Source organism: Mauremys reevesii, linkage group 4 (assembly GCF_016161935.1).
Source record: "Mauremys reevesii isolate NIE-2019 linkage group 4, ASM1616193v1, whole genome shotgun sequence".
Taxonomy (NCBI): Eukaryota; Metazoa; Chordata; order Testudines; family Geoemydidae; genus Mauremys; species Mauremys reevesii.
The window spans coordinates 117,623,235-117,650,174 of NC_052626.1; the positions used below are offsets into that span (position 1 = coordinate 117,623,235).

The 26,940-nt window shown below is 45.1% G+C and overlaps 1 protein-coding gene across 2 annotated transcripts in view; it reads left to right on the forward strand.

The window, feature by feature from the left end:
• Positions 1–207: 207 nt before the first annotated feature.
• The window catches only part of LOC120403579 (acyl-CoA (8-3)-desaturase-like), a 31,688-nt gene continuing 4,955 nt past the window's right edge, over positions 208–26,940 (forward strand). Inside the window, exons 1-11 of one of the 2 annotated variants that reach the window (XM_039534832.1) lie at positions 208–530; positions 13,023–13,133; positions 13,674–13,871; positions 15,204–15,305; positions 15,532–15,660; positions 18,948–19,008; positions 20,196–20,269; positions 20,829–20,926; positions 22,307–22,403; positions 23,035–23,114; positions 23,345–23,470. In XM_039534832.1, coding sequence (XP_039390766.1) covers positions 306–530; positions 13,023–13,133; positions 13,674–13,871; positions 15,204–15,305; positions 15,532–15,660; positions 18,948–19,008; positions 20,196–20,269; positions 20,829–20,926; positions 22,307–22,403; positions 23,035–23,114; positions 23,345–23,470 — 1,301 coding nt within the window. In that variant the 5' untranslated portion in view covers positions 208–305. Of the gene's footprint in view, positions 531–2,800; positions 2,835–13,022; positions 13,134–13,673; positions 13,872–15,203; positions 15,306–15,531; positions 15,661–18,947; positions 19,009–20,195; positions 20,270–20,828; positions 20,927–22,306; positions 22,404–23,034; positions 23,115–23,344; positions 23,471–26,940 lie in introns of those variants that run through there. The other variant, XM_039534833.1, reaches the window with a different exon arrangement.

Consider the following 26,940-nt stretch of genomic DNA (forward strand, 5'->3'; position numbering starts at 1 on the left):
ATTGTCCGGCTGGGATTTGATTGACTGCTGGGATAGCCAGTGAGTCGCCTTAGGACTGAAGAGAGCGGGGCAGTCAATGGGCTCTTGAGGGACGGGATGTAGTTTAGGAAGTGAAGTTGTGGTTGGGCCTTCGTGAGCCAATGGGTTCCCCAGGGCACGTCCCGGCGGATAGATTAGGGGAAGGGCGCGGCCGAGGTGGGTCGGTTTGCTCACAATACGCAGTTTGGTTATGATAGAGCGGAGCGGGCGGGGCTCAGTAGCTGGCTGCCTTAGCGGGTCTCAGCGCTGAGACAGCGGGCTGGGGAATGGCTCCGCTGCGGGGTCCTAAGGCGGGGATGGAGGAGCCGGGTGCGGGCTCTTCCCCGCGGCGCTTCACCTGGGAGGAGATCGGGCTCCGCACGGGCCGGGGGCACCCGCAGCAGGAGCGGTGGCTGGTGATCGACAGGAAGGTCTATGACATCAGCCAGTTCTACCGGCGGCACCCGGGGGGCGCCCGAGTCATCAGCAGCTACGCGGGGCAGGACGCCACGGTGAGGGGCAGAGGCGTCCGGTTGATCACCGTGGGCAGGGCAGGGGGCAGAACTGGGACCCAGGCGGGCAGGGGATGGGGTAGTTGGGTTATCAATCATTGTGCGGGACAGGATGCCACGCTGGTGGCAGCAGAGGGGAGGGCCAAAGTAATTGGCCTCTCTACGGTCAGGACACCTGCGTTGGAGAGCAGTAATTGATTTATCAAGGCTACAAAAGGGGCAAGGACTCAGCGGCAGGCTGAGGAGAAAGTATTTCTCATAGGAGAGAGATTTGTGCCTGCAATCGCACTAAACTGCACAGCGTTTATCTAATCCTTTATATCACTGATAGGCTGGTGACTTCAGGTGACTTCTAGCCGACTGAACTTCCCTATCCAATCTGCATTGGAGTGTGGTTCCTACAGACAGATGTGTCACTTGAGGTGGTTTATGCTGGGAGTTGAATGGCAGAGGAAACTGCCTCTCCTAATGCTCATAGATAGAAACAAATGTTCTTTTCACTCAGATCCCTCCCTCCTCAGTGACAGGGATTCTTGTGGGAGAAATAATAACTGACTGGTAAAACACTCTGCTGTTTTGGGGAACTAGAAGTCACAGGTTGCTAAGAGCTGAGTTTCCTGTTTCTGTGGGTGGAAAAGAATCTCTTAACTCTTGGCACATTGTGTAGATGTGAAAAGATATCACTGAGCAGACAAACAAAGCCAAAACCCAATATTCCATAGGCAGTGCTTCCTGCTCTCAGTCCCTAATGCCCAGCTGTAGATGTCCCTTTATAAGCCTCTTTAAATCCGTGTCAGACATTCAATTATCTGACATCTTATTATCAGTGCAGACCACAAAAATACCTTTGTAACCCCCTGTTTCAGTGGCCTCCAGTCTTATGCCACCCTCTGTGACTTGGGCAGCTGGCTAGCACCCAACCTGAAACAATCTGAGCAAGACAGTTTTTACTAGCAAAAGGTATTTTTCTGCATTGTTTCTGATTCATCCACCTTCTTCACCTAGGAGTTTTTATGAGGGTTGGCCTGTGACTGAAAATGCAGCTGCATCTTACAACCTACAGTCCCACTGAAATCATTGGGCTCCATTATGGCTGGGTTGCATTTAAATTCTATCTTTTGTATTTCTGCTCAGTTTTCTTCATATAAAAGTTTATTTCTTGTTCACCTTTGGAGTTTTTCTCCTTTTGGCTCTTCAGTACTGAGAACTCCTCTCTCACCCTTTCCTTAAATGGTTAATCATTCATTTTTGTTGCTAAGTGATACAGTACCAGATCATAGAATATAATGGTTTGGAAGGGACCTCAAAAGGCCATTTAGTCAAACCCTCTGCTCAAAGGGGGACCAATGCCCCAGACAGATTTTTACCCCAGTTCCCTAAATGGCCCCCTCAAGGATTGAACTCACAACCCTGGGTTTAGCAGCAGGCCAATGCTCAACCCACTGAACTATCCCTCCCACAAATGCTGGGAAACTTGTGAAAGAACAGATGGTATTCAGAAAGGTGCTAAAGATGTCTGCAGTTTCATGGGTTTTCTTGCCTCTTCATTGTGTTTTGGGAAACAAAACCAACAGGTAAAAATAGTGTTCTTCCTGCTTCCCTTTCCAACCTTTCTAAAATAGTAATAAAAAATAAAAAAAATCACTGCAGTTGTACATTGAGCTCCCTCATAAATCACAACTGGTGTTTGGGATATTTTAGCCAATCCGGAGGGCTAGGATATCATTTTTGGTAGATAAATTTCAGAATGTAAACCTCCAATTTTGAATCCTGTGGCACCTTATAGACTAACGGACGTTCTGCAGCATGAGCTTTCGTGGGTGAATACCCACTTCTTCAGATGCAAGTGGTGGAAATTTCCAGGGGCAGGTTTATATATGCAAGCAAGAAGCAAGCTAGAGATAACGAGGTTAGTTCAATCAGGGAGGATGAGGCCCTGTTCTAGTAGTTGAGGTGTGAAAACCAAGGGAGGAGAAACTGGTTCTGTAATTGGCAAGCCATTCACAGTCTTTGTTTAATCCTGAGCTGATGGTGTCAAATTTGCAGATGAACTGGAGCTCAGCAGTTTCTCTTTGAAGTCTGGTCCTGAAGTTTTTTTGCTGCAGGATGGCCACCTTAAGATCTGCTATTGTGTGGCCAGGGGGGTTGAAGTGTTCTCCTACAGGTTTTTGTATATTGCCATTCCTAATATCTGATTTGTGTCCATTTATCCTTTTCCTTAGAGACTGTCCAGTTTGGCCGATGTACATAGCAGAGGGGCATTGCTGGCATATGATGGCATATATTACATTGGTGGACGTGCAGGTGAATGAACCGGTGATGGTGTGGCTGATCTGGTTAGGTCCTGTGATGGTGTTGCTGGTGTAGATATGTGGGCAGAGTTGGCATCGAGGTTTGTTGCATGGGTTGGTTCCTGAGCTAGAGTTACTATGGTGCGGTGTGCAGTTACTGGTGAGAATATGCTTCAGGTTGGCAGGTTGTCTGTGGGCGAGGACTGGCCTGCCACCCAAGGCCTGTGAAGAAGTGGGTATTCACCCACGAAAGCTCATGCTGCAGAACGTCTGTTAGTCTATAAGGTGCCACAGGATTCTTTGTTGCTTTTACAGATCCAGACTAACACGGCTACCCCTCTGATACTCCAATTTTGAAGCATTTAAGAACACTGTTTGTACCTGCCTACCCTGAAAGCTGATCCATACACCCTTGATCTTATCAGCTGTGCACTACTCCTAGCTGGTTTCACACCAAAAAGCTGACAGGTGGGAATCACACATAGGTGCTGGAACTAGGGGTGCTGGCGGGAGTGTGGCAGCACCTTCTGGCTTGAAGTGGCTTCCATTTTATATATATAATATAGTTTACAGTTTGGTTAAATGGCTTTCAGCAGCCTCACTCTTAAATTGCTTCACCATCCCTGGAATTACATTGAGGGCAGCATGAGAAATATAAGAAGGAAGAGGGGCACTATTGATTTAAAGAAATATTCCTTAGAAAAAGTGATGAAATACGAGTCAGGACATACTGGTAAATATCAGCCTTACTTCAGAACTGGATGTCACCTCTTCACCACCAATCCTGTGTGTATTTGTTTGATTTTTGCCTTTGGGAATAGAAGCAGGAAATAAGAGACTGGGGCTTACTGAAGAAGGGTGAGGGGATGGAAGGGATCATGTGTGTTTCCTTCCCTTGGCCTTCTCATACAAGATCTTGAAGCTCTCCCCATGGAGGGATGCGTGCAGGGAGCTCCCTGCCTACGGTCTCAAATAGGGGAAGTGGAATCAAGAGTAAGAGGTAACCAGCAGTCAGCTAATCAGCTTGTGAGGAAGTTGGGTGGCTCTGTGTTATGCTGACTGCCTTATTCTCAAAGGGTGGGTTTTCTCCAAGGGATGTAGTGGAGATAGATATTCATGAGGAGGCTGTTTTTTTCTCATTGTGATCAAATTGTGTGCTCAAGTTTTTTGTTTTGTTTTTTTGGGGGTTTTTTGTTTTGTTTTGTTTTTTTACAGAAGGAGACTGATCTGAATGTAGTTGCTTAATAGCACAATTACTTTCTCTACAGTAACACTAGTATTGCTGGCCAGAGGTAATAAGGAAATCTAAAATAAAATTATTTCACAAAAAAAGTGCATGGTCCCTTTAAGACTGTGGCTCATGATTCTTCTTTGTTAGTACTATCATTTCCAAAATGTGTGTTAGAGACTTTGCCTCCACTAGAGGCTACTGCCACTCTACAGCCACCAGGTGAATGAAAGGAGATATCCCAGTGGCTAGGGCAGTAGACTGGACTTGGGAACACTAGTTGAAGTACCTGCTGTCTCAGACTCCCTGTGAGACATGGGGCAAGCTACTTAATCTCTCTGTACTGAAGTTTCCCATCTGTTAGATGGGGATAATAGCACTTCCTTAACTTATTGGGGTATTGTACAGCTCCATAGAACAAAAGATTGAGGCACTCTGATACTATGGTAATGGCTATAGAAGCACCTTGAAAGATACCATGTCTAGACTAAACTATAATGTCATCATTCCTGCTTTGTCTATGTATCCAGGCCCTCCAACAGGTACACACACCTAGTAGCCTTAGGTGTATCCAACCTACTCAGTTACATAAGGTGTCTTACTACCTCGTGCCATGATGCCAAACAGCTGTCAGCTCCAGTAACAGAACTGCTGATGTTCTGTAGGCTTTTTCTGCTCTAGGTCCCCATCTTCGCTTCTCTCTTCCTTCCCTGATCAGCCCGTTACCAAAAGCTAGCCCTCACCTGCTTTCACTTTCCATCTCTGCTTTATTGTTGTGTTCCTTGTAACCAGATGAGGTGTGGGTGGCATTAAAGTGTATCCTACTATAGCTCTTTGTAACATGTCTATCACCATAGTATTTATACACCAAAACAATTATTAAGAAATACAGTTTGCCTATAAATTGTGCTTTATAAACATAGGGTTAGATTGTTACCTGCACTGCACACTTCTAAAAGGAGTAAGAAATTCCCATACATCCATGAGTAAGCTACCTGGACATGTGGTTCATTTATAAAGGAGTAAGTGGGGCTACTCACCTGCTTACTACCACCTCAAGCAAGTGAATGGGCCAGAGTAGCTGAGCCAGCAGGAGGAGGAAGTAGTTTACTGGTGGTATAGGTCTTATGAGCATGGAGGAAAGAATTGTGGCTCAGAGTCACAATGCATCCCAACACTACAGCTGGGGTGGTGCAGCTTCGTCAGGGCTGTGCCTAAAGTAAAAATCTAGCCCCGAGATTATGATGATGATGATGATATAATAATTATACTTTAGGTTACCTTTCATCTGAAGATCTTGCAGCATTTTACAAGTGCGGGTAAGGATTATTATCCATATTTTTAGGCAAAGAAACTGAGTACAGACAACTTAAGCGACATGTGCAAAGACACATAGCAAGTCTGTGACAAACACAGGAACTAGAGTCTGGGTTCTCCTGACTCCCAGGCTTGTATTGTACCGACTAAACATGTTGGCTACCTCAGTTAAGACAAGTTACAGACCTACAATAGTGTTGCCTACTCTAGTGATTTTATCATGAGTCTTGTGATATTTGGCACTAACGGTGCTGAAGGAAATAAGTAGAAATGGGATAAGAGGGAAGGTCCTCTCGTGGATCAGTAACTGGTTGAAAGATAAGAAACAAAGGACAGGAATAAAAGGTCAGTTTTCACAATGGAGAGAGGTGGACAGAACCAAAGGATCTGTATTGAGACCTGTGCTGTTTAACATATTCATTAATGATCAGGAAAAGGGAGTGAACAGTGAAGTTGTATTATTTGCAAACTTTACAAGATAGATAAATCCAAAGCTGATTGCAAGAGGGCTCTTACAAAACTGTCTGATTGAATTTCATCTACCATTTTGTTGCCCAATGCTCAAAGTAATACATGTTGGAAAAAATTAATCCCCAATATACATATACAGATGATCCCCAGGGCCTGTGCAACCTATTAGGCGACCTAGGCACTCGCCTAGGGCTCTAGGATTTGGGGGAATGGCATTTTCTTCAGCTGCGACTGCGGCGGCTGGATCTTCGGCCGCCCCAGTCGCCGCCGGCATTTAGGCGGAGGGAGCTGGGGCAGGGGACAGCACGCAGAGGAACTCCCTGCCTCAGCTCACCCCTGCTCCGCCTCCTCCCTGAGCATGCCGTGGCTGCTTCACTTCTCCCACCTCCCAGGCTTGCGGCGCCTAAGCTGATTGGCTGGGGTGGGGAGCTGCCACACGGCTCCCCGGGGGGGGAGCTGCTGTAGGGGGAGGCGCCTCGGGCGGGGGGTGGGAGCAGGCACCCGCCGCAGGGCTCGGGGACGGGGGAGGGCGCAAGGTGGAAGTTTCGCCTAGGCGGCAAAACATCCTTGCACCAGCCCTGATGATCCCCCGACCCTGTCCAAACACCAGCATCAATGGTCACTTGCGCATTCAACTTCTTGGCCCTGGGCTGGCATTAACCCTGAGTAATGGCTTGGGCAGGGATGAGTGGGCCAAGTTGGCACTGTCATCTGCCATACAGGGACTTGGAAGGAATGTGGTGGCAGGGCCAGGCCAGTGCAGACACCAGACCCCTTCTCCAGGTCTCTGTTACCTTCAGCTCCGTTGCTTTGTGTGTGCAGGCAACAGAGCTACGTGTGATCAGGGATCTTTCTGTTGCTCTTTTCTGATCTCTGGCTGGCTGGGTCTGGGGCCCTGCACAGTCCCTTCTGCGGATAGACATGAGGCACTGCAGGGCTGTCTGGTCTCTAGGCTGCGGTCACAGCTGCTTGTAGGTGACCCACAAAGTGCTGCCCCTGCTGTCAACTCTGCAGTGCAATGGCGGAGGCTCCAGTCCTCTCTGGGGAGGTATGGCCACCTGACTGCCACTGTAAGTATGCAGCAGCAGCAGCTCTGCCTCAAGACCAGCACCATGCACGGGTACAGTAGGAAAAAACTGGGCTGTTAACAGAACCGCTTTACAGCAAAGAGGGACATGGGGCAGTCCTTTGAACTCAGGCTCTGTCCCACAAATATCGGGACAGGTACCAACACTGGGCACTGGTCAGTCTGTGTTGCCCGGGTAAACTGGGGAATCCCCACTCCCTCCAGCTGCTCAAACAGGCACCAGAATCTTCTGGGTGATGCTCCATTAGCAGGGGATGGGGCAGTATATTGGGGCCAGCAGGTTCTATAGCACTTGGGATGGGCAGTTGAAGGAGCTAGGAGCTACCTGGAGAGATGGGAACAAGCAGAGGAATGGGGAAGTGAGCTGCTGGGGAGTAGGGTCATGAACATGAGAGGGAGAGAATGAGACATTCAGAGCACTGGGGCTGTCACCACTTGCCTTGCAACCTGGGGTTCCTCCAAACCTAAGCTCCTCAGAGTCAGCCTGCAGGTCACACCCTGAGTCTCTGTGTATAGTCACAGCCCTGGTACAGCAGCTCTGACCCCAGCAGCCTGCCAGCAAACACCAGCTACACTCTGGCTCCCACCAGCTTTGGTTACTACTTGCAGGGTGACCCTAACAGGCTTCCAGTCCCAGATTTCCACCCCCCAAAAAATATGTTCTCCGCAGTCCAGCCCTCTCCTGGACAGTCTATTGCCCCTCTAAGGGGATCAACATACAACAGTCTGCTGCCATAAATGGAGGTTACCCAAACAATTCACAACACTATTAGTTTTAATTAAAGAATAAAATAAGTTTCTTTAACTGCAAAGAGAGATTTTAAGTGAGAACAAGTAATAAGGCATTAAAGTCAGAAATGGTTACAAAAATAAAGATAAAACGCTTTCTAAACTTAAACTAGAATTGATTCAAGGTGAAATCTCTTACATCATGTTTTTCAGTACATTGGTGACCAAACTTTCAAGCCAGGATCTGCTCCCAGAGTCCAACAGCTGTTTCTTTTGTTGTCTTAAGTAAAAAGAGAGAGATGAACAAGGAGAGAGAACTTGGGGTGTCTTTTGCCCCTCACATCTATAGTTCAGTTACCCTTTGAAATGTATTTTCTTGGGGGTTACCCCTAGTTAAAGTTCATTCAAACAGTAAAGAAGGTAACCGGGTGTCTGGTGGTGAAAGAAGTTTCATGCTGTTTGTTCTCATGTCTGTTTGCTGAAATGCAGATTTTCCTTGGTTCTATCAACATTATTTGGGGGGGAATTCATAATTTTACATATAACATTGCTACATACATTCTATCATATTATCTACCAGTAAGTTATTAGTTTTCAAATGATACCTTACAAGGCATATTTTGTACAAAGATTATTACAGTAGGGTGTGCATTCCATCACAGTGAGAAAGAGAAACTGATGGAGAAGGGAGAAGTGACCTGGGGGAGAAGTGACTGAATTATTCCTTCTCCCTGCACTGAGAAGGGAGGATGTTTTGAATGACTGCCTCACCAGTGAGGGTGGAGGATATTTGAGTGGCTGCTTGATGTGGACAAGTCCTAGGGTCTGTGACTCTTTGACTTGTGGGCCAGGGGTTTGAATGCCCCCTGACCAGTTTGTGTTTAACATCCACTCCCTACCTGACTAGGTGCCCAGTATAGCAGTTCCTCGCCTTCTCCCTTCTGTTGATTTTTATGTACTGTGGGTCTAGAGCACAGAGTGACCTATATAATAAGATTTATATACCCAGTTATAGGAGGTCTTGGGTTGGAGGGAATTAGTGTACAGAAAGGGAGGAGAGGAGCCCGTGTCCTGCCCTTACACCCCGGTCAACACTTTTCACTGTGCAGTTTCATTAGCTGTACCTTCATGCATGATGTTGTCTTCCTTAGGTGTGCCTCGTGTGAGTCTAGCAGGAAGACTCATACAAACTAGATTGGTCACGTGCAGCAAATGTTTTTCGAAGCCCCATGACTCAGTCAAATCAAAACCAATTTTCTCTGGACCACTCAAATGGGGTCAGGATGGGGTTGTATTTGAGTGGCTATCCCAAGCGGCTACCTGTTCTGCCATGGCCATGCTGCTATATTTAGTGCACTATCTTGAGCGGGGCTCACATGTATCTGTCTGTCTGAGCTGAGAATTACACCACCCTGCTGCAGTGTAGATGTAGTCTCAAAAGCCCTTCAATATGGGTTGTTTCCCTGCTAATTTCAGCTTTCAATCCTCTGCCATTTTGGCTGTAAAGTGATTCAAGAAAAGGTCACAAGGAGGGGAAGTACTTTTTTCCCAATCTTTCCTTTACTCAGAAATCTTAGTTTGTTGTAGATAAATAAGTGGCTGGATTTGCAGAATCTGTATGTGAGGAAAGGCAAGAAGAAGAATCAGAGATGATGCCAATGATGTGAACTTGGAAGATAGGAAACATATTAATGGTTTTGAAAGGCAAAATAAATTCTGAGTTCGGACCAAATTAGTCCTGGTGAAACGCCACCAAGTCAGTGATCTTGGATCAAAAATCCATTTGGGCCATTGACTTTCTAGTGGCTATGAGATTTCCAAGGGGAGAATATAGGCAATAGGTGGAGACGTGGAACTGGACTGATGGTAATAGTTTTGGGGTTGAGAGGTAAATTTGGGAAACAGCGTGGAGATGATACCGAACTCAGGAGAGTCATTGAATATAGTTATCCAAAGGAGAGAATGTAAAGAGAAAATAAGAGAGACCTGGAGGACTCTGACAGAGAAAGGAGTATGTGAAGGGCCAAGATGGAGAAGTCAAAAATGGATACCAAGAAAGTGGAGAACAATGGAAGCCCTGTTTCATAGATTTGTAATATCTAAAGGCAGAAGGGACCACTGTGATCAACTAGTCCGATCTCCTGTACATCACAGGCAATAAGACTTCTTTGAATTAATTCCTATTTGAACTAGACCATATCTTTTTGAAAAACATCCAATCTTGATTTAAACATTTCCATTGATGGAAAATCCACCAGAGTCAGAGTTGTTCCAATGGTAAACTACCCTCACTGTTAAAAACATGTGCCTTACTTCTAGTCCAAGTTTGTCTAGCTTCATCTTCCGCCACTGGAACTTTTTAGATCTTTGTTCTACTGTGTCTGAAATGGCAGGGGCCAAGGATAATGATGATGGAGAAGAGACCAATTAGTAATGGCTAAAGGAGAGAGTAGTTAGGGATATAGATGACAGAGATTTACTCTGAAGTGAGTGAAGCTCATACTGTAGAGGGTCAAAGAGAGAACTGGAGGAAGGGAAATGGAGGGCTCACATGAGATTAGAGGTGAAGGAGAGGAGGGATATGGGTATTAAAGAGACAGGTGGTGTCAAAAGGATATTTTGGGATTGGAGATAGAGGGGAGAAAACCAGAGGAAAGATTTAGGATAAGAAAATGACTGGAAGTGGACAAGGCTGAGGACACACGTTATGGAATTGGAGGCTGGAGAGGAACAGAATAAAAGAAATTGGATTCCAAGACAGAAATTCAGGAGGGGAGGGAGAGGAGAATGAAGAAATGGAGAGGTCCTGCCAAATGGTGTTGACTTTGGCTTGGATTATGATGGCAAAGTGAGGTTACATATTTCTGATTCTGAGCATACCGTCTCTCTCAAAGCACTCAGCTTGTTAATGTGCAACCACAAGTCCTGACTCCAGCATCACTAGCATAGATTTATAGTTGATAAATGTGCCTAATACACTGTGGTGCTAATGGCATCTTGGATTCAAAACACCGCCTGCAGGTTCCAACTATCACAGCATCTTCTGGAGGTTGTGCTACTTGGTGGATTCCACTCAAGTGATGCTAGGAATTGGGGGTTTCTTGAGGATAAGCGGGTGCCTTTTTGTCAGTGGCTACCTGAAGCTGGGCAGAATTTCAATGTCTGTGAGTACTGACTCAAAGATCAGGGTCAGAAAGGCACAGCCCAGCTAGATATTGTTCCTGACCTTCAGTTTGTTTGATTGATTGATTCATTCATTCATTAATATCTGTCTGTCTAATCTATCTATATAGATTAGGACAGCAGAAAGAGAATTAGTTTCTCTTTGGAGAAGAAAATGTATAATTAAAATACAAAAAACAAAGGAGCAGGTTCATTTAAAAAAAAATTATATTCTACTATCCTACTTTTTTGTTCCTTTGTAATGGATCCCAAAGATTGAAGGGGAGGGATAGCTCAGTGGTTTGAGCATTGGCCTGCTAACCCCAGGGTTGTAAATTCAATCCTTGAGGGGGCCATTTAGGGATCTAGGGCAAAATCAGTACTTGGTCCTGCTAGTGAAGGCAGGGGGCTGGACTCGATGACCTTTCAGGGTCCATTCTAGGAGATAGGTATATATATAAAATGTCACTAAGGTCAAAGAGCATGGGAGCTCATGACTGGGTTTGTTCAAATGATTTGTGTCTGGATCTTGAGGGCATGTGGAACCTGTTAGCTCTAACAACATTTTGCCAACTGAAATATTGTAAAACTGGCAATTAACAAGTTGTTTGCAGTGTTGTAGTGGTGTTGGTCCCAGGATATGAGAGAGACAAGGTGGGTGAGGTAATACGTTTTATTGGGCCAGCTTCTGTTGGCAGAAGAGACAAACTTTTGAGCTGCACAGAGATTTTCTAAGAAGTTGGTCTAATAAGATATTGCCTCACCCATCTTCTCTCTGTCTCGGTTAATGAGTCATCTAAAGCTTTATTATTAAGACAGTTGATGCATACCAAGGGCTTAATACTTCACCATTCAAATGAATGGGAGTTTTTCCATTGACTTAAATGGGAGCAGGATCAAGTCCCATTAGAGCTTGTCAAATAGTGTTATTACTGATAACATTAACAATTAATTTATATTGAAGTAGTGCCTAAGAGTCCCAGTTATAGACCGGGACCTCATTGTGCTATGTACTGTACAGACAGTTCCCGCCTTAAGGCGCTTACAATGTCCGTTGAATAAATTAACAGAAACGTTTTACCAATATTTTCAAATAGATTATGCAATAGGTATATATTTGCCCAACTCTAGATACTAAAGCTCTAGATACTAAAAGATACTTTTAAAATGAGACAAAATGATCATTTCTCTCAAAATATTTTATTATATTAGGGTTGAAAGAGACCTCAGGAGGTCTTTCAGGGTCTTTCAAATTTTCAAGGATTATTTTTTCTGTAATAGGAGCATGTCTTTCAGATGACCCAGATATGAAGCAAGATGTTTTGAATCCACCTAATGTACAAACTACCAAGAATGACTTTCTTACCCATTTTTATACCCCTTTATTGCTACATCTCCAGTACTCTCAAGAGTACATGTATGAGCACAGATTTATCATATGGATTTTTTTCTTGCTGCTATTTTTAAATACAGCACATAGTCCTGACTGAAATGTTTTTGAACAAAAAGACTTTCACGGAAAATATTACCTTGTTTTGAAAATGAAATTTGTCCCCAAAAAACTTCACTTTTTTGAAACTTTTCATTTTTTGCAGAATGTTTTAGGATTTTTTCAGGATTTTTTTTTATTATTATTAAAAGGGTTACCAAAAAACATGATGGAAATGGTTATCAAAACTTTTATTTCATACAAATCATTATTGTAAATAATGGAATTTTTATTTACAAAATTTCAGAAACACTGATACCATTTTTAAAATGTTTTGGATAAATGTTTAGATTTAAAAATTCACTAATAATTGAAAGAAGGAAGGAAGGAAAAGGGGTCTGTTTTGAACCCAGTGAAAGGGGAACAATGTTGATATTTTTTGTGATTTTTTTTTTCATGTTTGAAACAGATCTAACATGATTTAATATGGTGAAATTGAGTTTTATATGAAAGTATACATTTGTAATTAAATGTTGCAGGCATACTCTGTTTAGCATATTATAAAAGTTAAACTTTTTTTAATGAGAATTTTAATGCATTGATTTCAGATGCAGAATAGAACAGGAAATGTACAGTATTGTACTGAACTTTAATCCAGAGTTGCTTCCTGCTGAGATGGGACCTAATTTTCTTCAGCTAGCTTAATATTGTATTAATAAGATGTTAGTTTAATATCTTCTGGGATTTTTCTCACTCCATTCACTTATGTTTTTTTCAGGATCCCTTTCAGGCATTTCACATTGATAAGGGGCTGGTGAGAAAGTACATGAGCTCATTGCAGATCGGGGAGCTGGCCCTGGATCAACCAAGCTTTGAGCCCACCAAAAATGTGAGTTTGTACAAAAGGCCAGAAACACAACTGGATCTGGGATTGGGAGGATGCTCTAGGAAAATGCAAATCCACATTTCCATTCATGTACAGTCTGTCAGAACCCCCAGTATACTTCACATTGCATATTGAAACCAGAGTTTTCTGGTGGAGGAGGGCTGAAGAAACATTGGCTGAGAGCTTCCCCTGGTGTCATAGTGACCCACACTGGGAATGGCAGGTCCAGTCTCTCACAGACTTCTGCCCAATCCACAATTCCCACAGTGAATCCCACATAGCAGCGACAGTAGGGAAGAATATGTCAGCCACGGGATCTTCCCAGTGGTACAAACACTGTCAATGGGGTTGACAGAGCCTGTCAGCTGTTCCTAGTATTGCAATGTCTCCTTTCAGAGGGAATAGAACCTGTTGGTAAAATGTTTCCTTCACTACCATGGTGGCTTCTCTGCAGAGCAGGAGCAGAGTAACCCTGCCAGCTCCTTAGGCTGTTGTTTTGCCAACCCAGAGTGAAAAGTGGTATAACGTTGGGTCTCCCCACAGAAATTGCTGGTAGAGGACTTCCGGGAGCTGCACACCACTGTTGAAAAGATGGGACTTCTCAACCCCAACCACCTCTTCTTCTTCCTGCTTCTCCTGCACATTCTGATGCTGGATGTTGCTGGATGGTTTGTTCTTTGGTATTTTGGGACATCTTTAGTGCCTTTTCTCATCTCTACAGTGCTGCTGACCATTTCTCAGGTAAATTCCTCAACCCACAGAATGTAGTTTGGGATCAGCTTACCCTTCCTCACACTCAGGGCCAGTTACATATTCCTGTTACATGGCCATCCCTCTTATCTTTGCTGTGACTAGCAGGATGCTCTTTCTTCACCTGAGGTTGTATCAATGCCAAAGATAAAAGGTTCAGGTAGAGGTACTCAGAGGACTGTTTGAACTCCCTGCAAATCAGTATTCCGTTACTGGAGTTCTTGTCTTGCCTCGCCAGAGGCACCTTAGAAAATGTCATAGGAGTGATGGATGTGGGGAGCTCACAATTTCTCAAGTCCTCAGTCTCATCCAGCTGGTGGAAGTACAGTAGGCAATGATGCAGAAACGCAGTTTCTAAGGGGCTCACAGCAGTTCTAGTCACAGCTTCTCCCAGAAGTCTGTGTAAAGAAGTTAGCCTAAGGTAGAGATGCTGCATCTAGTAAACTCAACCCCATGGAATGTTTGTTTTGTTTGTTTTATTCTGACTGAGTGAATGAAATCAGGACTCTCAATACATCTCCTTCCCATAATCTGCTAGACAACCTCACTCCATACAGTAGTCGTCTTATGTTTAAAAAAAAAAAGTTGCTTCTGATCTTTTGAGTCTGAACTTCAAGACACATTCTGTGTATGAACCAAGCTTTTTCTTGTGTCCCAAATGGGAGCATGAGGTGCCCCAGAGCAGAGGACACAGAAGCACTGAAAGACACAGTTGCCTGGTTGGTCCTTTGGCATTACTAATGCTCAGAGGAGATGGCAGCAAACCAGAGGAGGTTTCTTCTCAAAGGAAGGGTACTCGTCTACAGAGTTCAAACTACTTCTATAGATTTAGCTCAGTCTTAGTTCACAACCCTCCCTTCGCCCACTACTCTCTTCCCACCAAAGTAGCTGGTAGTGTGAAAAAAATCCTTTACTGATACCAGGAACACACATTTTTACCAATCTGGGGTCGAATGCTCTTATAGTGAAAATGGAGCAATTGCCCTAGAGTTCACTGAATGGAGTCTCAACAGATTGCAGGCAGGGGACACTGCACACGGAGGAGTACCTTAGGACAGAGTATATTGACAATACAAAGGTTTCCTTCATACCAGCAGAGGGCATTCTCATCAGGTTGGCTTGCACTGACTGTACAGGGAGAGAACATCCCTCTAGAGAATGGACATCTCCCAGGTACTAGGAAGAGGTCTCATTGAGTTAAGGAGCACTGACCTCCCAATTTTCATGGAATCGGTAGAACTGAGCATACCACTGCCCTGGCCCTGATGCAGCTGTGTACTAAAACCTTGCCCTGTTTGTTGAATGATCTTTATTCTTTTTCAGTCCCAGGCAGGTTTCCTGCAGCATGATTTGGGGCACCTTTCAGTTTTCAGCAGTACCAAATGGAACCACTTGGTTCACGAGTTTGTGATGAGCCATCTGAAGGTAAGTGCCTGATACTGGGGGTGTTCACCCCACTTCGGCAGAACTGATCAAGCATGGTGGGGTCCCCTTTCAGTTCAGATAGCATTACACTGACATTCTGCACTCTACATATAATTAGAAGAATGTGGTGCAGCACTGGGAAGATGATCAATATGTGACAGATTAGGTGATTTTAATATTTAGTAGTGTTGTGGTCTGATTCCTGTGGTCTCCTTGTTTACTGCAGGGGCTTTCAGCACAGTGGTGGACTCTCCACCATTCCCAGCACCATGCCAAGCCCAACTGCTTCCATAAGGACCCTGATATTGCAATGCATCCCTCCTTGTTTGCTTTGGGAAAGATACTCTCTGTGGAGGTGAGTGTGGGGGTGGGCTAGGAATTATTTAGACCACTGAAAAGATATGATGCTAAAAGAAATCAGGAGACTGTATGTTTGGGAACAAGCTAATCCCTGGATCTTGCAAGGGGCAAGGATGGGATACAGATCTGCTGCCTGAAATCTCTTTGGGTTCTATCAGAAACAGAAAAAGGAAGAGTGAAACAGAGAACAGAAGATGAAAGGAAAACAGTGAGAACAAAAGGCAACAAGCAAATGAGGGAGAGCTTTTGTTGTGGCCTACATTTGCCTATATCAAATAGGTGTACCACACATCAGGATGGGCTGATTCTCACCCCTGTCCCCTTAAGACACCAGATTAATTTTCCTTTCCCACTTCCTTGCTGTGACATGCCCAGGGTACAATCTAGACTGATGAACAGCTATGTCACCTCAGCCCTCTCTCCTAGGGTGCCCTTCAGACTGTTTTCCTGCAGTAGTTACCACTCCCGATGTGCTCTGACACAGCCTTCAGAATGTAAGTCAATCCCAGCTATATAGTGTGAGTGCTGCAGCAGGCACTCTTGAACCACACTGCAGTGTGACACTAGCACACTCCCAATCCCAGGCTTTTCCCAGAAATGTATGTCTCATACTGCCCAGCTTTCTCCTGGGCAATACGAGTTCATAGAAAGTCTGTCATTTTATTACTAGAAAATGATGTGCACAAATCCTGTTATTGCAAATGAAGTTTCCCAAACACATCAATCCAAACACACCGGTGTAGATAAAACAATAAAACAAGTTTATTAAATACAAAGAGATTTTAAGTGAACACAAGTAACGAGGCATAAAAGTCAGAGTTGGTTACAAGTAAAATAAAGGTAAAATGAACTGATGCCTAACTTAACAAATGAGTAAATTCAAAGCAAAGTCTCTCACCACATGCTTCAGCAGTTCTATTGGCTGAACTTCTTTCAGTTAGGATCCCTCCCATAGTCTAATGCTGCTTCCTTTTGTTCTTCAGATGTTGTGAATGCCATGGGCAGAGCAAGGGGAAAGATCATTTGGGGCATCCTGCTTTTCTTTTTATAGTCCTCTCCTTCCTTTGAGAAGCTTCTCCAGCTGGGAACAGGGCATCAGGCACCCTCCCTGGACAGGAACTTTGTTGTTTCTTTGCTAAGATGCAGACCCTTGCCCATGTTCCCTTCCTGCCAATGAACAGCCACCTAGCAAGCAAAGACCCACCCACTACTTTGAGATACTCAAATAACTGACTGCTAAAAATGCCCCCTTCTGTCTATATGACTGGTCAGAATGTGTACCCAGACGTATCATACACTGGTTTGTCCATAGTGATCCATACATTTATGAACTTCACGCTTGATTATTGCAATTCATCGTATCTATGAATAAACCACAGACCCCGCAAAAAGCTCCACTTGGTTCAGGATGCAGAAGCTACCTACTCATCAGCCAAGGCCTCTGAGAGCACATTGCCCCTGTGCTCCTCTCTGTGTTGGATCTCCAGATAATATAGAATGCTTTGTGGAGTTTTGGTCCCAATATTCAAAGCTCTCCAGGGATTAGCCCAGTTTTCTTCTGTGAGACTAACTGCTCACTACTGCTATGTTCCTGTGGTACAATGGAACTGTCCACTTCAAGGATGAGATTATTGACCATTGGAGACAGAACTGTCAGCCCTGGAACATGTGAGGATGACAAATCTCACTATCTTCAGGACAAAGTGCAGCACTCAGTTATATGGCTTAGCCTTCTCACAATAAAAAGAAGCCCATCAAAATATGGGCTTAGTATAAAAATCAAGACAGATAGTATTCAAGCAGTGACGCCTCCTGGTGCTTCACCACTGTGACAAAAGCAGCTCTGTGGATCACCTGGTTGTGTTCCATGCGCCACAATCTAACACCCACTGTATTAGAGCTTTGCACAATGCTACTTATTGCTACCTTTCCCTCTTGTAAACCAATCTAACAATTCCAACCTAACTTCATTAACTGCTGGAGCGATATTATTATCACTTCACTGACAGAACTATGCTTTATATATTTCCTATATCACTGACATTTTTAGAGACAAAGAGACATCTACATGCTTCCCAGCATGGGCTGACAGACATGTGTTAACTCTGCTTGAACTAGTGCATGAAAAATAGCAGTGTAGTCAGTGTAGCACAGGCAGCAGCTGCCTGAGTACAAACCCACCTGAACCCCCGGGGTACTTGGGTAGCTTGCCTGAGCCACCACCCAAGCTGCGCACAGCAACATTGCTATTTTTAGCTTGCTGCTTGAGCACAGCTAGTGCATGTCTGTCTGTCTGCATTGAGAAGCTCGCTCCCAGCTGCAATGTAGAGGTATCCATATTAACCCAAAAGAAGATCAAGAGTCTATTCTTAGCAGCAGGAGGAAAGATCTGCCAATACCCACTATTGCCATTAATCATGATGAGCCATCTGAGATTTGCACATGGAGGGTCCCCTTCACATTTGATTCTCACTTACTTCACATGGAAGAGTGGGGAAATCAGCCACCTCTGCAGCTACATGTCCCTCCACATGGGTCCTGAGATCAGTAGGTGAGGTCAGGTACAGCATTGTGCTAGCAATTTTGCAGGGAAAGTGGTGGGCAGATAATGCAGTAACTTATTCATGGAGCCCCCTCTGTGCAGAAATGGTGGTCTTTCTTCTAGAAAACTTGGGTGGAGTTGGGGCAGGTGCCTCACAGCTAACGTGGAGGCACAGGGCCTTAGCACAAATGGTGATAGCTGCCAGCAGATCTCCAATATCCACAATTTCTGAACCTCCAGTTTCTTCTGGAGGGTGGTGAACCCTGCATCACAAGGGAAGAATTTAGAGAAGGCTCCTCAACTGGAATCTTGTGGAGTATTCCTCCCAATTGGAGGCCCTCCTTCAGGTTTTTCCATAGGAAAACATCTGGTCTTGTACCTGGAAGGTCTTCTACTAGAATATACTCCTTAGACAGAAGACAATTTTGGGTGTAAAGTTTCTGGACCAGTATGTCACTGACATTAAGTATGCAAGAGTGGGGGGGGGAAATTGCAAGATGCTACATGTATGTATTTGAGATTGTAGGGAAAATGTTTATTATATTGCACTGTTTGTGAAATAGTATATAATGATGTAATGAGGCCTCTTCTGATCTCCCTTACGCTGTTGTAATTCAGTGGATTTAGATGTCTGAGCAGGTGTATCTCGAGAAGGAGGAGGCAATGAAATTTATTTGAGTGAACGTTTCTCTAGCTCAGCTGACCTGCCATGACCTCCTCTTTTTTTTTTTTTTTTACAGCTCGGCATGAAGAAGAAGAAGTTTATGCCTTACAATCATCAGCACAAGTATTTCTTCGTCAGTGAGTATACCTACTTTGCCCAACAGGTCCTTGTCTAACAGTCACCACCGACTCCTATATTAAATAATCCCAGGGTCTGAGAGGACTTCTCTCCTATGACAGTCTTATAGGAGATTACAGTGTTTGGGGTACACAATCTATGGCTGAAATTGTCACCTCATTTGCTAAAACAGCTGACACAAAGCAATGGCAAAAAGATGAAAAGGAGAGGAGAGATGAGGATAATTGAGGAGAAGGAGATAAGATGAGGGACAGATGAAAGGAAACTGAGGAGTAGTCATGGATGAGAGGAGATGAGAGGGACGGAGGGAGAATCCATCTATTCCGTACCATCACTATGCTATCTGAGCACCTTATTGATGCAAATGTTATAAATCAGAAGAGTCTTTGTCTCCATCCAGAGGTGAAGAGGTGCTGCCAAGGTGATTGACAATTCCATTATTACTGACAAATGTAGCCCTAATGCAAGGTGGCGATTATGGAGAGTGAGGTGGTCTGTCAGGGAGATAGGAACAATATAATGGAGGGCTTTAAAGATCAGGATCAAAACCTTGAACTTCATTCAGTATTTGACAGGCAGTTGGCATACAGTGTAGTGCCAGAGTCATGCACTGTCCATGGTCTGTGTTGATGTGTGTGTTGCTGCATTTTGAGCCAGCAGGAACACTTTACAGGATATTGCTCTCATTCTGATATATTGCATTACAGGAGTCAAGCCTGGAGGTCATGAAAATGTGGATCATCATGATCAAGTCCAAATCTGACAGAAAGGAGTGCACTCTCCAGGCCACCAGTGGATAGAAGAGAGCAATTTCACTGCTGTAGCTATTTGGGTATTCAGAAGCATTGACAAGTTCAGAAAGATGGTGTGTAGCATCAGGTTCGCCTATTGACTCTCAGGTGCAGGGAGATGGTACGATTTGCATTTAGTTGGAAGCAGGTGCAGAGTTGAGTTGTCTATGGATTGCTGGCCTCTGAATCTATAAAATGGAGGGAGAAAGGAAGGGGAGTAAAGAGGAGAGTAAGTAAGGAAGATGAGGAGCGAAATCTCTTGGGAAGCATAGTTCAGTGATGAGCACTGGAAAGCCCCGGAGCTGCACAGAGCTCTCCTTTCATTCTGGTTTCCAGGGTGTTCGTTAACTAGGTGAGGCTGTTAATGTCTCTGCTCTTCTTGTTTTCTTCTCCAGCTATGCCCCTGCTTGTGGTTCCAGTGTTCCAGTTGTACTCCTTGTACTTCATATTCCAGCGCAAACTATGGAGGGTAAGTGCACTCAGTATTTCCTACAAACCTTTGCAAACGGGCAGCTGCTCTTCTGAGGAGGTTTTAGGACCAGGCCCTTGTTTGCCTAGAATGGTGAAGGAGAATTACAGCATATGGATCCAAGGCATCTTCTGGGGCTGGATTCATGTTGCTGTGAGGTGATGAAAGGGAACTAGAATGCAGGGGCAGCCAGCGGGGCTTAGAGGATTGATTTCTTGAGCTGGATTCCTGCTACTCCACTGTAGCTGAGGGAAGTTACAGTGCAGGAACAGTGAGTGGGCCTTTCTGGGTGAAGTTTTTTTGGGCTGGGCACTCTCTGGTTTGAGGTAATGGGGGAAATCCACAATACACAGACCATTAGTGCAGGTTACAAGGAAACTTTCCAAGTTGTGTTCTCACTGATGTGGAGAATTGAGGGGATCTGCAAAGGATAGAAACAGAGTGACCCTTACTTGGGGGGATTTTGGACTTCTATTCCTCCCATTGCGGGATGGTGGAAGGGTACTGTTCTGCTGTAAACTGCTGTCCTGATGAAGGTTTCTCTCATTCTGTCTCACAGGAACTAGCTTGGACTCTGACCTACTTCATCCGATTCTTTCTTTTCTTCGAGCCCTTACTGGGAGTAACGGGTGTCCTGGGATTCCTCCTGCTGCTCAAGTAATCCTCACTTTAGGCATGACTCCCTCTGCCTACTGGTACTCACACCTGACTGACTGACCGTTCTTCTCTGCCCTCATCCCTCATTCCTTCCCATCTGTGATTGCTTCTAGCCACTCTGCTTTTCTCCCTTTCCCATCATTGATTTCTCTTATAAGAGTACAAATTGTTTTCCATACATTGCCCTCACTTTTGTGGGGACCTTTTACTGATGACTCACTAGAACATAACATAAGAACATAAGAAAGGCCGTACCGGGTCAGACCAAAGGTCCATCTAGCCCAGTATCTGTCTACCGACAGGTGCCCATGCCAGGTGCCCCCCTGAGAGTTAACCTAACAGGCAATGATCAAATGATCTCTCTCCTGCCATCCATCTCCATCCTCTGACGAACAGAGGCTAGGGACACCATTCTTACCATCCTGGCTAATAGCCATTTATGGACTTAGCCACCATGAATTTATATCCCCTGACAGACAGAGGGCTAGGACACCATTCTCTTACCCATGGCTATAGCCATTTTATGGACTTAGCCACCATGAATATCCAGTCCCTTTTAAACATTGTTATAGTCCTAGCCTTCACAACCTCCTCAGGTAGAGTTTCCACAAGTTGACTGTGCTGCGTGAAAAAAAAGACTTCCTTATCATGTCCCCTTAGTCTTCTCTTTTCCAAACTGAAGAGTCTCCCTAATCATTTTAGTTGCTCTTTTCTGAACCTTTCTAGTGCTAGAATATCTTTTTTGAGGTGAGAGACCACATCTGTACACAGTATTGAGATGTGGGGCGTACATGATATTTATATATAAGCAAATATATTCTCAGTCTTATTCTCTTTAATGATTCCTAACATCCTGTTTGCTTTTTTGACCGCCTGCACACTGCGTGGCGACATCTTCAGAGAACTATCCACGATAACTCCAAGATTTTTTCCTGACTCGTAGCTAAATTATTTCCCCATCATGTTGTATGTATAGTTTTACATTTATCCACATTAAATTTCATTTGCCATTTTGTTGCCCAATCACTTAGTTTTGTGAGAGGTGGAACATAAGAGAGAAGTTATACTTGGTAGCCACTCATTTTGGTGGGTCTGAGGGGGCCTTTTACTAGCCAGAAAGCGCTTTACCAGGCAGACATTGGTTTGGGATTGCAAGCCTGTTACTGGCCATTGCCAGTTTGCATGGGCATTTTACTGAGCAGTCAGTGCTTTGGGTGTGGTGGCCAGTTACTTATCTGTTGCCAGTTTGGACTGGGGTCTTATCTGGCAACCTTTGGCTTGGGTGCAAGTTACTGGGCAGTTCTTGGGCTGGCTTCATGTGTGGGTCTCCGTCTACTGTGACTATATGTGGCAATGACTGCTTTGTCTGTATCTGCACAGCGTCCTAGAGAGTATCTTGTTTACCTGGATATCGCAATTGAACCACATCCCTATGCACATTGATTATGATAACAATATGGACTGGTTCTCTACACAGGTAAGAGACCCTCTTTTACCAGGGTCTGTGGGTGTGAATCCCAGGGCAGGGACACTGGGAGCATACATGAAATTTTGCAGTGCGGATAAAGGTCAACCAGGAGGCCGTGGATGATGAGATATTGGGAGAGGAGACTTGTGATCATCTGTGTGGGGTGGTTGGGAATGAAGCCTGGATTGATTGGGGGTTACATGGAGACTGCATTGATGTAAAAACCAGAATGAGAATGGCAGGTAAAAGCTTCCTGATTCAGGGCACTCACATACAGCTCTCCTTGCATAAGAGGCTCTGATATTCTTCTCCTTTCTGCTTCCTTGACCCTGTGGCCATTTTTCCCCAATAGAAGATATGAGATAAGGAGTGGGAGAACAAGCCTGTGCCAGTCCAACTGACGAGGCCATGTCACTCCAACCGAGTGAGGACCTGATTAATTCAGTAACTATTCCATATCCTAGCATGCCATTCTCACCCAGGCCTGGTCTCCCTGTTCTAATGAACAAGGAACTGTAATCCCCACACCACCCCCAGGCAACCCTGCTCAAGTTAGAAGAAAGTGGAGGTCAAGGGTTGTTACCAATTAATCCACTTCCGTAGATCCACACTCCATTTCTCTCTTTTTTTTCTCCCCTAGCTCCAGGCGACATGCAACGTGGATCAGTCCCTGTTCAATGACTGGTTAACTGGGCACCTGAACTTCCAAATTGAGCATCAGTGAGTATAGGCACCTCAGGAGGAGAGGAAATTCCCAGGGGGCACTGGTGGCAATAGGTCTCAGCAGGACGGGGAAGGAACTCCCAGGGGCACCATTGGGTAATGCATCCAGCAGAAAGGGCAGGAATTCTCAATGGAGCACCAGTGAGTACTGGCCCCCGAGGGAGGGATGGGATTTCTACAGAGCTCTGAAGAAATCCCACTGAAACTGCCTCATTATTTCTCCACAGTCTTTTTCCTAGGATGCCACGACATAACTACTGGAAGGTGACTCCTCTGGTGAAGTCACTATGTGCCAAACATGGCATCGAGTACCAGAGCAAGCCTCTGCTCACTGGCTTTGGAGATATTTTGCGGTAAGTATGAACAGAAAGGGTTGGTGCAATAGTTGCTGGCAAAATGGGGTCAGGTGTTGAGACAGAGGGATGCAGGATATAGGTGAGTTGGGACTGGATGACTCAAGATTGTGAATGACTCACAGTAAAGATGGTCCAGTGTTTAGGGCACTAGCCTAAGACTTGGGAGACCCAGATTCAATTTTTATCTTGCCAGATTTCCTGAGTGACCTTGGGCAAGTCACTTTGCCTTTCTGTGCCTCAGTTCCCCATTTGTAATATAGGATAATAGGACTGCCCTAACTCTCAGGAGTATATTAAGAACAAATACATTAAAGATTGTCAATCACACCATCAGCAGATGGGGTTGCAGCGATCCTCGTGTGTGGAGGACGCCATTTTGGTCTGCACAGTGTGACCATGCATGCACCATACATACAGGGTCATGCAATGCAGAAAATGCAATTTTTGTAGAGTGAAATGACATCCCCCATGTGGCATGACCTTACATGTACCATGCGTGCAAGGTCATGCTGTTTAGAGGACACCATTTTGCTTTTCAAAATAGCATCCTCCATGTTGTCTGGGGTCCTGGAAGGAAATAAACAGGGCCGGTGCTACCATTAAGGCGAACTAGGTGGTTGCCTATGGCGTCAAGATTTGGGGGCGCCAAAAAGCAGTGCCCCCCCAATTTTTTTTTTTTCAGCATTTCCTCCCTGAGCACACAGTCGCTGCGCCGCTTCTCCCGCCTCCCAGGCGCCACAAGCCTGGGAGGAGAATAGAGCGGGGGCAGTGTGCTCGGGGAGGACACGGAGCAGAGGTGAGCTGGGGTGGGGAGGTACTGCACGGCTCCCCGGGGGGGAAGGGGGAGCTGCCACGGGGCGGGGGGGGCGCTGCAGGGTGGAGGGAGGGCGGGGAGTTGCCGCAGGGCTGGGGGGGGAGGGGGCGCAAGGTGAAGTTTCATCTAGGGTGTGAAACTTTCTTGCACCAGCCCTGGAAAAAAATAATAATAAATAATTAAAATTGGGGTCATGGCGGCAAAGAGTTTGGGAACCGCTGCCTTAGAATGGGATACTGAGTCTTTCAGTTCTAGATCATAGCTTCCAGTCTAGGCCTAGGTCTGTATGATACAACTAGGCAGCTGTGCAAATAGCAGCAAATGACATTATGCAAGTCCCTTTGTGTGTGCATGTTGCATAAATCTACAGAATGTCCATTGTTTTACCCTCCTCCAGCTCTTTCCACCTGTCTTTGCATCTTTCTGCTCTGTCTGTCTGTTTCTTCTGTGTTTCTCCATAAGGGAAGTTTATTGGGTTTCCTCTGCCTTGTTCCATGCTGCTGCCCTTAAAAGAACATTAGGAGACAGAGAGGGAGATCACTAAATAGTGAGGACAAACACCTCTTGTTACAAGCATTCTGTATAGTGTGTGTGTGTGTATTGCATGTGAATAATTATATGAGGGAGTTGGTAGTGATCCCTCTTCTTACATTGCCCAGCCTGTTCCAGTGGTTCTCAAGCTTATTTTATCGTGCTCCCCTTCTTTGTCTGTAGTCGTTTATGCTCCGCCTTCCCTCCCTCACGGCTCCCACTGCACAAGAACATATACTGCTGACCAGCTCTGAAGGCAGAGCAGAGAGAGTGGCAACTGCTGGCCGGGTGCCCATCTCTGAAGGCAGCACTGCTGCCAGCAGCAGCACAGAAGTAAGAGTGTCATGGTATGGCCGGCCAGCCAGCAGCTGCCACTCTCCTTAAGCTTCTCACCCTCCCCCACAGAATACTTCTGTGCTCCCCCCAGGGGTGTGCTCCCCCCAGTTTGAGAACCTCTGTTATACAGGATTCTTTCAACTTTTTCATTACGATGCTTTCACACCTCAATATATATTTTTTTTTTTGCATCAGACTTTTAATTTTCAGCAGGAGGAATCATCCTGAGCTACAGAAATGCCGTTTTTGTCTCCATAAATTCCTTTCGGATATAAAGTTCCCTTTTCTCACTGGTCTGCCTCATGAAATGTTGGCAGCCTGCCAAAATCACTGAACATTCCAAGATTGGGTTCTCACCTGCTATGCATTGGGAACAGCTGGAGCTTTTGAAGTGGTGGTAGTGGTGTGCAGTGAAGATAACCTGGCTTCTCCTGTGTTGTCCCTTGGACCAGTGTAAGGCCCCAGTGGCCTATTTACACTTACTGAGGCCCCACATGGGCCAGAAGCTCCCCCAACTCCCCCTATGGGCAGGAAGGGAGAGGCTGGGCTCTCGCCAAACATTATCCTGTACCCAGCACAGGGCGCCAGTGGCCAGTCCCTCCTGTGGGGGAATACATGTGTCAGGAGCTACTTCTTCTTTGGGGAAGTGGGGGAGAGAGACAGGGTTGTCTCCCTATTCCCTCTTCTGGGAAAACTACATTTTCCTGCTGCCAGTTAATGTTGTTAGTCCGGTAACTTGAGTAATAATATGCTGTGTTGCCCTGTGAAGGTTTAGGGCTCAAATCCTGTTGATCATTCATGATGGGTTTGGTGGGAGGGATATAGATTATCAGAGTTGCACATAATGGAATTTGGTTTTTACCTTTCTTTTAAAGAAAAACCTAGGAAATCAATCTCTCACACACACTCTCACTCACACACAGGTTATTTAGTTTGCAAAGTCAAGAACTTGAAAGTTAGGAAATACCAAATTTGCAGTTGAATGTACAACCATAGTTCTGTAATCTTTTCCATATGCATTATGATAAAGTCTTTAATTGCATGATCACATACGGTCGTCCCAAGTCCCATCTCCTCCTCCCCCCCCCCCAACCCCGACCCTTGCCTCATTCAGTGCCTAAGATGGAGAAACAAAGGAGCAGAATTAAGGGTCCTGCCACATAGTTTTTGTTTCATGATTAGTACACAAGGACTTGGCCTTAGGCAAACCATTTAGATGTACAATAATGTGCTACTGTTGAGTAAGTTTGTACTCAATTTATCACTAGTCTTTTAAATTTACTTGGATTTGTTTTGTATATGGGTTATCTATTAGAATTCACCTAATCCCTCAGAAGAGGAGTGTGATTTCTCTGGATCTTGATATCAGCCCCTATCACTGTTGGGCTGTACTTTGGTCTGTGTGGGTATTCAAAACAGCTCAGCAGAGTTCTGTCTCCCTGTGGAAAAAGCTGAGGTTCAGGCCTCTTTTTGCCTGTATTGATTTTAACTTTATTTTACCTGTTTGGGTTTGTTTCTAGGCAGTAATGAAATTTAATTTCTTCTTCCTGCCCCATCTCTCTCACTGGAGAGTGTCAGAGCTCTGATGCTTTGTTTCCTCTGGTCACTTTGCTATATGTGCTTCCCTAATCAGTACCCCTTAGTCAGCACAGTGGCAAAATGGCCTAGAAAGCTCTGTAGAGACCTCAAAAGGAGCTTCATATTGTGAGGCAGCATTCTCAAGTAGTCCAGAGGCTGAATGCTGTCACGCATGCTCTGAGCCCATCACCTCTTGTCCTTCCAGAGT